We start from the raw sequence: 12304 nt of genomic DNA on the forward strand, positions 1-12304 counted from the left end.
ATACCACTTTTCTCATAGTCGTAATCAGGGCTTTTTTTCAGCTGGAATGCGGTGGAATGGAGTTCCGGAACCTCTTGAAAATGGTCACATGGCCGGTGGCCCCGCCCCCTGATCGCCAGACAGAGGGGAGTTTAGATTGCCCTCTATGCTGCTCGGGGCCACCAGCCATGTGACCAGTTTCTCCGAGGGCAACCCACTGAGTTCCACCACCTCTTTTCCCAGAAAAAAAGCCCTGGTCGTAATAATAACATTGGTATGCTTTACATCCTTTGCAGCCCTGAAACAGACATTACTAATAATCTGCATGACAAGGTTGATGAACTGGAACAAATTCTTAGGTAAGAAACTCCTTTAATCTCTTCCAATACATTAACTTTATTAACACAACATTATGCTTTATAGCCAAAGAAATGTCCAGATTATTACAAAAGAGAATTTATAGGTCAAATATTACTGCAAGCTTGCTTGAGGTTACTTTTTAGACTTCGGACTTTCCATAGACAAGTGTTCAGGTCCTACTATTGTCTGTTTTGATTTTTCTTGGTAAAGTTTAACATTGAGACAATGCTATGTAAATATATAAAAGGGGAGCGGGGAGAGAGCCAATGACAGAAAACCATGCCTAATTAAGCAGCAGACTCAAATACCTACAAACACCATTCTGAAACCTTGTGAAACTATAGTTTGATTAAATTCAGGTACAGTAAACAATCTGTGATTAATTATAGTCCATGAAGCCAGGATCTAAAATTGTGGTTTGAGTTTGGTTTACTAACTAGACTTTTAATTGTGGTTTTGTGTGAATGCTCATTCTTGCTTGTTTACTGGCACTTCTGTCCTTTAAAGAGGAAGGGTAAAGAAATCAGCATTTGATTTGAATAATCATTCAAACCAGTTTGGTGAGAGCCAGTTTGGTGTAGTGGTTAAGAGTGCGGGTCTCTAATCGGGAGAGCCGGGTTTGATTCCCCACTCCTCCATTTGAAGCCAGCTGGGTGACCTTGGGTCAGTCACAGTTTCTAGCTCTCTCAGCCCCACCCACCTCACAGGGTGTTTTGTTGTGGGGGTAATAATGACATACTTTGTAAACCGCTCTGAGTGGGCATTAAGTTGTCCTGAAAGGCGGTATATAAATCAAATGATGTTGTTGTTGTTGTTGTTGTTGTTATTCGCAAGCTGACTTCTGATTTCACAACTTAACCAAAGTAAACTGTGGTTCATCCTCATGGCTTCTGTGCAGTCGCACTCCCCTCTTCCTGGTCATGTGATAGTTTTGGTGGGAAAGTGCCAAGGGGAGGAAGGGTGCTTCTAGTCTTCTAGAAAGCACTGGAAATATTTTCCATGATTGGCCTGCACATGCACGGTCCCAATGTGTGCCTGCACAGAAGACCACTCAATGAACAAGAGTTACAGGTAAGCCCTACCCTGTTTTTCTTCATCTGAACAGAGCCATAGACTGTTATCTCAGAACTCTTCCCAGGTAATTCACTAAAAAAATTCACTTGGCAGATTCCATGGAGTTTAATTTTCCCAAACCCTAAAACCATCCTGCCTTAGAAGAATAAACCTTTACAAATTGTTTCTATTCTTATGGGGTAGACTAGGCTACCTATTACTCAAAGAGGATGCACCACAGTGATGTTGGAAGTTCTCAGATATGTACATATGCTCAAGTCAACCTGGAAGGGTACATCTTGATAGGGTATCCTATGTTTCTTAAAATAGCTGGCTAGTGGTGGTGATTTTACCAAGTAATACCTGGTCTCTAGGGGGGCTGATCTGTGCCCTATGCAATCTCAGTAAGACCTAGGCTTCTCACTTTTTTCTCAGTCCTTTTATGCCCATACCTAGTCCACCTGTAACATAAGTTAATAGTAGCACTAAGCAAGGTTTAGAGTTGCGCTGAATGGTTTTGGGGAAAAAAGTTTGATTATTTTTACAGTGTGTCAGAACTTTTGGAAAAGCATGGACTCCAGAAACCTGTATCTTTTGTGAAAAACACAAAGAACAGCCCAGAAGAAGCTCGGAAGCTGATGATTAGATTAACTAGGCACACAGGCCGCAAGTGAGTAACAAACAGTACCAGTTCTTGGTGAATGTGAATCAGTATGTCTGAAGGCATTGTTTCCAAGAGGGTGGTTCTGTCAGAACCACATACTTCTCAAAATTTATAGCAAGAAGCAATTGAAAATGTTGGTTTCCATGTGCTGTATATTAATACAAGTTGGTATGTAGTTTTGGTCTTAATGCTTGGATCTTCTTGGTGACAGATAACATGTTTCAATAAAGCTTGTTCTTTAGAAGTAGTCATGTTGGCCAAATGGAGAGTGCTTTTCTTGAGTAGACATTTTAGCTGAGATATATGTGTATTCAGATATATAACATGAATGCATTCAAATAGCATTTTTAATCAGCGGTAAACCAGGAAATGCCAGTGTGGTATAGTGGTTGGAGTGCTGGCCTAATATATAGGAGACCAGGATTGAAGTCCACACTCTGTCATGAAACACGCTGGGTGGCCTTGGGTCAGTCTAATATTTTGTCAGCCTGAGTAACCCGCCTTACAGGATGGCTGTTAGGATAAAATGGGGAAGGGAGAACCATGTGTGCCACTCTAAACTCCATGGAGAAGTGGTGGGTTAAATAATGTTTCTTTTATGTACTGGGATGTACATTCTCCTGTGATCTACATGTGAATTTGAGGGAAAATTATTTAATTTCAACAATCACTTCAGTTAAAACCTGCTTGCTCATCTTGAGTTAGGAAAGAAAATAAATACTTATCTTTATTTTTCTTCTTAAAAGACAGCCTCCCGTTAACGAGTCACACTGGATGGGATTGCTGCAAGATACATTGGACATGCAACAGAATATCTACACATGCTTGGAACGAGATGTTTGCTATGAGGTGATTTTTCTCTGTGCTGTTTTTTTTAGTATGTGATAGGAAATGACTACAGCTTTGACTTGTTCTGTGGCCGTTTCCACACACGTTGGATAATGCACTTTCAGTGCACTTTAGCGATCCTTTGGAAGTGGATCTTTTGTTTCACACACGAAAATCCAGTTCCAAATGATCACCAAAGAGCATTAAAAGTACATTATCCAATGTGTGTGGACATATTGGTGCTAATGCTTTTACTGGTAAGAATGCAAGCACAATCCTAATTGTATCAAATTCTCCCTGGGTATTGAAATCTGTTGCCATCAATCTTCTTGTGGACAACATCATAAGGAACAAGGTAGAGAGGGCCATTTAAATTTCAAGATATCAGTACTTGAGTCACTGGAGCTGTAATTTAATAATTCTCCCTTTGAGGCATGAGGGCTCTATCAGTCCTACGGGACTGAGATAGGAGTTGTGCTCAGCTTCCTAACTGCATGAGAATGGAAATGTTTAAGAACTGAGAATAACCTTGAAAGAGAACGTGAAATAAAAGTAAGGTTCCCTCTTCATTATTTTAGGATTTTGGTTGCTCGGGTCAAAAGATGGTACTGGCAAAGATATATCAAAAAGCAATTAATGGAGCTGGAGGCGGGATGTTTGTTGCTTATTAAGAATACATTAAGAAAGGCTGTTGTACTTTGATCACATCACGAGAAGACAAGATTCTCTAGAAAAGTCAATAATGCTAGGAAAAGTGGAAGGCAGTAGGAGAAGAGGAAGACCTAAAATGAGATGGCTTGACTCAATAAAAGAAGCCATGTCCTCCAGTTTGCAGGATCTGGGCAAGTCTGTTCATGATAGGACATTTTGGAGGTCTTTCCTTCATAGGATTGCTATAGGTCAGAGGTGACTTGATGGCACATAACACACACACACACACACACACACCCCTACCTGATAATATAAATTAAGATGAAGAAAGCCAAATCTCACTTCATTAAAAGCAAATTGCATCCTCTTTAGAGAAATCTGACACAGTAAGGAGCCCCATAGAAATTTCCGAAATGAAGTATTAATTTTATGAATATCTGCAGGGAATGTAAAAGATAATTGCACAAAAAACACATGCAATTCTAGGTATAATATTCATTTGACAGGTTAAAATTTGTCCATATGTCTAAATCCAAGGATATATCAGCAATCAACTTGTTAAAATTCATCATAATCATGTACTTAATATTTTTTAGGAATCAATATTCCATGATAAATGATGGCATGTGGGCATCATTGAAAATGTCCATTAGCAAATACACTCCATGATATATTGTTTCCCAGTAACATCAATTCAGATTTTGTCCAATTAATCAAATAGCCAGAGAAATCATCAGCAGTATTAATCACATTAATACTGGAACGGAAGACTGAGGTTCTGAGATAAGAAATTTTAAATTCCAAACTTATCTACAAAGTAATGCATATTATTATTCATGACACAAGCCAGGAGTTCCAAACATAGATCAAAAATAAGAAGAGAAAGAGGACAACCTTGTCTGGTACCCCCCTCAAGAGCAAATGGTGCTGGAAAAAAGCCATTAGTCAGTACTAGGGGTTTGCACCCCAAAAATATTTGGGTTTTCTGCTTCGCATTTACCCGAAGTGGGAAAAAGCTTCAGAAAAAGCCTCAAAATTTGAAGTGGCATGCCACTTCGGATTCGGGTTTCTAAGTCGCTTTGTTATGCTCCGGAAAGATTCAGAGCATATTGAAGTGATGGGGAAGGGGAAGCCCACCACCCCCCTTAAACTCTCCCCTACCTTTAAACCCCATCCCCCACTCCACTTACCTATTCAGACAGAAGGTTGGAGCGGCCCAACGCCGTGCTGGCCAACTGGCCAGCGGGGGAGAGGGCCTTCCCTGCCACCATCGCCGTGCACCCATGGGTGTCGCGGCTGGTCATTAAAGAGGGACTTCCCTGCCGTAGTTGCCACGCAGCCGCCGCCGCAGCTTGCTGGCAGAGAGAGCCGACACTGCCGACAGAGGCCAGCGGGCAGGAGGGAGGCTGCCTCCTCCAGCACGGTGCCAGCGGTAAGTGGGGGTGGGGAGAAGTGGGAGTGGTGGGGTAAGGGTGGGAAATGGGTAGGTTTAAAGGGCCCTACCACTTGCAAAAGGGCCCTTAATCCCCGGAGGCCCCAAAGCTTCCCAAAGCATTACAAATGCTTCAAAAAGCTTTGCTTTGGGATTTCTGAATTGAGCCCGATTTGGGTATTTTACCCGAATCGGATACCCGAAGCGCACTCCCCTTGTCAGTACCATAGAGGTAGGAGATGAATTCTCTAATCCACTTCAAAAAATTGTGAGGAAAGCCAAATTCAATGTGGCAAAAATAAATTCTTTACTGAACTCTTATTAAATCTATGCAAAATATGAAACCTACAGTATCTGTTTATAAATATTTGATGTCAGTTAATAAGCATGACATGCAGAGTCTCAGGATTGACTGTAATAAGAAGATAGATTGCCCAGTTACTTTAACAGATCTTAAGCTGCGACTTATTAAGCAAAAAATATTGGGCACCATAATACCTTTTTAGTAAAGGACCAAGTACGGTGTCTGATTGCTGGCCCTGTAGATGTGTCTCTTAACCATATGCTTTGAATGTGTCCAGTTAATCAATCATTTTGGGAGGGAGTTATTACTCATATTCATTTTGTATTAGAATATCTGTTGAATTTTGAGGATGTATATGTACCTGTAAACTGCTTGCAACCTGGTCAATAAAATGGGATCCTCTGTGCCCTTACTGTAGCTGAAAGACTTTGGAGAGGCAAATGTCCACCTCCCATTCACTTGATGGAGGACCTTAAAACTCTATCCATATTCAAATATATACCATAAAGAAAACAACTCCACATAGACTTATTTTTAGATATATATGGAAACCCTTTATCAATGCTCATGTGTAGATTTCTCACGATTGTTGTCATATTTTTATTTCTGTTGTATATGAGGCTTATTTTTATTCCTCCTTCTTTCTCTTCTTTTCAATTTTTTTTTTTTTAAAAGCTGACAAAGTGAGAGTCTCTGCTATCCTGTTCTTCTCCCGTGTGTTTTGCCTGCTTTGTTCCTTCAGAGGTTTTAGACACAACTTTCTGTTTTCAGGGGCAGAAAGTGGTCTTCAGTCCAGCATAGATATGATGTGGTCTATCTTTTTCAAATCATGATTTTAAGGAATGGGGAGGTTGGCATCCGCATATTCCATTCCTTCCATTCCCCTCCCATTTCCTTAAAAATACCACAGCATTAAAAGCATGGCTAGGTTTTTTAAATCAAACTTCCGATATTTTTTTTAATCCCGCTTCAAACATGATTTTCAGTTCTATGCAATCAGTTATGTACTACTGTTTAGTTTATGTCATTTATACTCCCTTTTCTGCCAAAGGAGACCGAAAGCAGCTTTACATCCTCACAACAAACCTGTGAGGTAAGTTAGGCTGCGAGTGTGTAACTGGCCCAAGCTCAGCCAGTGAGTTTCCATGGCCAGAGTGGGGATTCAAACCTGTGTTTCCCAAATCCTAGTCTGACACTCTAACCACAATGATAAATTCTAGTTATATTAACCATGATTCGGGTCAGTCGTTAGTCTTAATGGTAGTCAAGATGGTGGGGGAATTTGCACTGAAGAAGTATGTTTCACTCTCCACCGTCCCTCTGCTCTCTTCAATCATCTTCACTGTACTACTGTTTTCTGTTGAAGTCCAGATGTTGGTCAGTTTTCTCCCTTCAGAAAACATTGCTTAAGGAACACATCTCTAGCATTTTCCCAAGGAAAGGCTACAAACATTTGTGTGTATGCTTGTGATTGAAATGAAGTTCAATATTTCTTGGCAGTCAAGCGAAGATTAAGAACCAGTGCAGAATTATAAAAGCTATATGATGTATGGACAAGAACTTGAATATCATGAAAGCAGCTCTTGACATAAAATTGCAGACTAAACAATGGAAAGATAAATGATCCATTGCATAAACATTATGTTTATTAAATGGTTCACTGAACAGAGAGTTCATTTTTAATAATGTGCATATAGAATTTTGATAGATGTTTGCCTGTTTGCATTTAAAGTGAAATGCAAAATTCAATTTCTGCAAAAAAATAATCTGCATATGTATGTATATAAAATGTTCATGACAAACTTCTCATTAAGTTTGTGAAGTGTAGCTATTACAATGAAAGTTTAGCTTTTTTGTATGTGTGCAGTTTATGTGCAAATTCTCTTTGCTGTTCCCTTGTATAGCGCACAAATGAGCTGTTGTGATATGTAATTTATCTTCAGAACCTTGACAGCTTTTAACCATTTCATATGACTGACACTTTTTTATTAGAGTTTATAGACTTCATTCCTTATAGCTGCTAATGTCTATGGTGCTGGAGCAATTTTGAGAGCAAATTAGAATATTTCTGAAGAAATTACAGGCAAAACATATGACATCTGGAATTTGCATCTGAAATGGAAACTTGCTATGCTTTTAAAAATAGCAGTACATATTTTTTCAAGCCATGTCAAGAAACAGTGGCTAAGGCAGGTTTGTCTTTTGAGTTTATAATGCCTGAAAACTCTGTTAATCATAGACAATGTACCTCATCAGTCTGAAATCTGGCATGGAGAATAGATTTGAACAAATAGTAGGACCTAGCCCAATTTAAGAAAAATCAATTATCTGTCACAGAATTTTAGATGTTATAGGATTATTAAAAATTGCTTTGGCATGAAAAATTTGATAGTTTTTTTTACACGTTCCAAATATACCTTCACTTTTTGCTTTTGTTGTATTTTCTACATTCTCATAAAGTCACTCCTTTTTCTGTTTTATTTTAGTGAAAATACATATGAGGTTTCAGAGTTCATATTTTACATTATTCATTAAAGTAATGGCATGTTATGCTTGCATGAGGTTTTAGTGAAGTAAGCCTTGAAACTTGTCCAAAAATATAAAAGGCTACCTCTTGGCTAGCCTGAGCAACAGGAGCAGAGTTGGTCATCTAAGCAGGGGTCATTTCGTAGAAAAAGCTGGAGGAACTCATTAGCATAACTAATTAGCATAACTCATAAGCATATGCCACACCCCTTGACAGCACCAGAAGTGTGTCATTGGCATAACTGATTTGCATATGCCACACCCCCTGACATCACCAATCCTGGCCCTTCAGTGCTGAAATTAGGCCCAAAATGGCAAAAAGGGGCTGAAAATGGCCAAAAAGGGGCCCAAAATGGTCAGGATTGGGCCGCTGATGAACAGGAGAGTGATCCACTACCCGTCAGAGGCCCGATCCGGGCCGTTTCGGCCCCAATCCAGGCTGAAACAGGCCCCAAATGGCCGAGAGTCAGGTGAGCGGGGCCACCTGACATGTGACCTCTTTGGGGAACTGCCGGAATTGCATTCCTGCGCGTTCCCCCTCGAAATGAGCCCTGCATCTAAGGTAGAATACCCCTGATATGGGCGAAGTGGGGAAAAAGATTTCAAGTCCTGGTGTATTGAGTTAGTTTTTTGGCACTCAAATAAAGTGTGTCCAGCATTACTGGAACAGAACTAGTGACGGGAATTCTCAATTCCTGCACAGATGATTGTGCATAACCCCATTCAAGAGAAGTATAAAGGAAAACTTCTTTTTACCGAATGTGTTTATTTTTAAAGGGGTTTTTTTTTGCTCATTTTGTAGCACAACACTATGACAAGTATTCAGAAGTTGTATAAATGAAACTTTTTCCCAGTTAATCTGTGTTTTGCCCAAAACTATTGATAATAGATTTTTGACACACAAGGTGGGTTTTGAAGTAGTTTATTTTCTTAATGTTGTTCCACATGAGACTGATACTGTGCTGTTGTGCTTCTGTGTAGATATCACTTAGATAATATACTTTTCAAAAAAACCCAAGAAAAGAACAGAATTAAAAATGAAAGCATCACTATAACTTAATCACGAGAAGAGTATTAGCACATTTCAGGCTGGCCACACAGCTGCAATTTTCCTTCATCCTCTTGGGCTTCTTTTTTTTTCCGTTTTCCAAATTGGCATTTCTATAACATCCCTTCCTTCTAATAGACATTCCAGTTCATTACTTTTGATATGTGACCAAATTAATGTCAATGATGTTGTGTTCAGTGTTGCACCCGAAACACACACCCACACACATACATTCAGAAGATACTTAGGCTAATAGAAAAACAGGGAAATGTTCACTGTGTGGATTTTGAGCTGTAAGCAGGCACAATATGTCAGACAATATACTGTCTGTGTTATTTGAATAGCACAGAAATTAAGATGACTGTTTTATCTTGCCATGGTGTGTGGCGGGGGGTGGGCTGGGTGGGGAATCAAGACAGAACTTGTAAGTACCTTCTTAGCTCTTCTCTTAAGCTGGAACTTATTTTATTGTTATACCTGTTGCCACAAGATCAGGAAAATAATTAGCTCATGTTGATTACACTTAATATTAATAAACTATTTTGGTGACTTGGCATGTTCTTGTTTGCCATTTTCAATCTTCTTCAGTGTACAGTCTTCTACAATGCACAACAATACATTGACTTATGTCTAGAGCGGTGATTCTTAATGGAGGAAAACTTCAAATTGGGAGGATGTTCAGAACTTTTTGGCAAAAATTGGGAGGGGGTATTCAGGATTTCAAGCAGTTTTTTCTCCCCATTCTGAAGTTATGAACAGCCTGAGGAGGAGATTTGTTTTATACTTCCCATCTTGTGCTCAGGATAAAATTCTAGATCCTAAATTTCACTTCCAGGTCTTTAAATTGGCACCCAGCAAATCTAATATTAAGAAGTAGATTGTTGGCTATTGGACAAAAGAACTTTATTGAATACATTCCTGAGATCTGTGTATTGTAGGTGAATATTGTTAAATGTACCAGTAAAAAGCTGCTATGACTGAGGTGCTATTTTTATGTCCTTAATGTTTTGCTTGTGAGTGGTTGGAGAAGGGGATTAAGTGATAGTGTTGCATACTTGGTGGGTGGCAGTGGATTAAAAGTTAAAAACCCTGTTCAGAATGTGTTTACAGTACCCCTGTCCCACCAGCCCACTGAGAAAGCTTGCAAACTTCCTCCAACTTAAATGGCCCTTCCTCCAATAGAAGAACATTCCTTAGGCTGGAGGAAGGTTTCATCCATGCCTCTAGTCCAACAAATGTGGATGACCTCCAACACGGACTGTATTTCCAAATGTCCCCCAGAGTTCTTTGCACCACGTAAACCAACATGTACTGATTCTCTTTGAGCAGACAGATTTAATAGAAATGATGTTGTAAGGGTAGCAAGTTAAGATCATTTCATTTCAGAAAATAATTTATTAAAATTGATCGAGACTTAGCTAAATATTGTCCCAAATATATTACCACCAAAATATAAATGTATGTGAAATTATTTTGGTTTTCTCTTTGCTCCTCCTCACAATTGGTTTTCAAAACAGTTATCAAAGAGAAAAAAAATTGAAATGATAAAACAATAAAATAACAATATTCATAATAAGCTACCTAAATTCATTACAATAGTAGCAAGTAGCAGACAGAAAAGTTTGTGACATTAGGTGCTGGAAATCAGCAAATAGCATAACTTGTAATCTATCAAATGAAGGATGGAAAAACAACTTTAAAACAGTGATAAGCTGCAAGTATTAAAGGACTTTGTGGGTAACAAGACTAGTCTTCCAAACTAGAGATGGGCATGAACAGGAAAAAAAATGATTGTGATGTTCATTGTTCATTGCCATCCACGAACAGGGACTCACGAACAACCACGAACATGGCCCTGTTCACAAACATGTTCATGGTTGGCTGTTCGTGGGGCCCAGCAGGCTCTTCTCCAGCCATCTTCCAAGTCAAGATCCCTACTGCACCACTCCCAGAAACCTTACCTGAGCAGGCAGCAGGAAAGATACAAGTAATAAATAATAGCTTGGCCCAGAGCCTGGCAGCAGTCCTGGAACTTGAGGGGGTAGATCCCTATCCCACCACACACAAAGAAAATTCAAGCTCCAATGTACTCTCTCTTTCAAAATGCCAACAGCAATTCTCTCCTTCTCCACTGTCTGCAAACTAAACCAGAGCTGGGAGCCCCCCTGCCCCCTGGTCTTTGCTCCCTTGTTATAACAAATTTGGAGCTCCACACTTGAAAGGAAGACCTGCCTATCAAGCTAAATTGGGCTTTGATTGGGGTTTCCAGGGCAACAGCAGGAGTTCAGACAGAGTTCAGACAATCTTTGCCTAAGTTACCAAGGGAATTGATTGCAGGTGCCAGATTGTCTGGCTTGACAAACAGCAATGAACAAGGCTTGCAATGACCACCTGTTCATTTAAAATGGGGCCTCATGAACAGCTTGTTCACAAACAGCAGATTGGGCTGTTTGTGGCTTTTTTGTTTGTTTGTATTGCTGTTTGTGTCCATCTCTATTCCAAACATCTACTGGCTGCCTGGAAAAATAGCCATGCTTTAATATTTGTCATTTCCTAAAGCTACTTATATAATTTGCTTTCTGTCTTGTCTTTGCAGATTTTTACTGAAAGCCTTCTATGTTCAAGCCGGCTGGAAAATATCCACTTAGCTGGGCAAATGATGCATTGCAGCGTTTGGTCAATAGATCCTCCAGTTAGTGTTGCTTCTAAAGGAAAACTGCAGTACAGAGTCTGCTACGAGAAGAGCATTGAATTAGTTTTGGCTGCTAGCAGAGAGTACTTCAATTCTTCAGCCAATTTAACTGATACTTGTATGGATTTGGCCAGGTAAATGCACATTTACATTGAGTCTACCAAGGTGGAAAAAAACAAAAGTCAATGCATAATAAGAATTTCTCATTTCTGTACTTCCACATAAATTACCCGCCCCCCCAAAGCATTTGCCATTTGTTAGATGCCTTGTGCCATTTGCATATCATTAAAAATAAGGCTTGCATAAATTCAAGAGACGAAAGGAATCCCCCCCCCCCGTTCAGTTTGGTACCATTGGAGATGTGCTAACAAAATATTCATAGGGTTGTGTTCTTTCACTGTTCAGTTAGTTGAGCACAGTGGGAGGTATTTATTCAGTACCATATGAATGTTTAATACATTAGAGAACAAATAAATAAACATAGCTTCACACCTTTGGGGACTGGGGGGCAGGGGGACAAGATGCAAGAGAGTGATAACTTAAAAAAATTTAAAAGAGGTTTATTAGTAGGGGTGTGCATCCAAAAAAGATTCAAGTTTCCTGCTTCGAGTTTACCAAAGCAGGAAAAAAGATCCGGAAAAACCCAAATTCCGAAGTGGCAAGTCACTTCAAGATTTGGATATTTAAACTGCTTCGGAAAACTTCAGGTAGAACTCAAAGCAGTACTTTTCTTGCTGTTTGCAAACTGCAAAAAAAGGTGCTGTGGC

At 39.6% G+C, this 12304-nt stretch overlaps 1 protein-coding gene across 1 annotated transcript in view; it reads left to right on the plus strand.

Annotated features, from left to right (window-relative positions):
• The window catches only part of NBAS (NBAS subunit of NRZ tethering complex), a 235639-nt gene that overhangs the window by 90766 nt on the left and 132569 nt on the right, over window positions 1-12304 (plus strand). The window contains exons 27-30 of the mRNA XM_054979414.1: window positions 276-338; window positions 1940-2062; window positions 2803-2905; window positions 11442-11671. Of these exons, the coding sequence (XP_054835389.1) occupies window positions 276-338; window positions 1940-2062; window positions 2803-2905; window positions 11442-11671 (519 nt within the window). The remainder of the gene's footprint in view (window positions 1-275; window positions 339-1939; window positions 2063-2802; window positions 2906-11441; window positions 11672-12304) is intronic.

Source organism: Eublepharis macularius, chromosome 1 (genome assembly GCF_028583425.1).
Source record: "Eublepharis macularius isolate TG4126 chromosome 1, MPM_Emac_v1.0, whole genome shotgun sequence".
Lineage (NCBI taxonomy): Eukaryota > Metazoa > Chordata > Lepidosauria > Squamata > Eublepharidae > Eublepharis > Eublepharis macularius.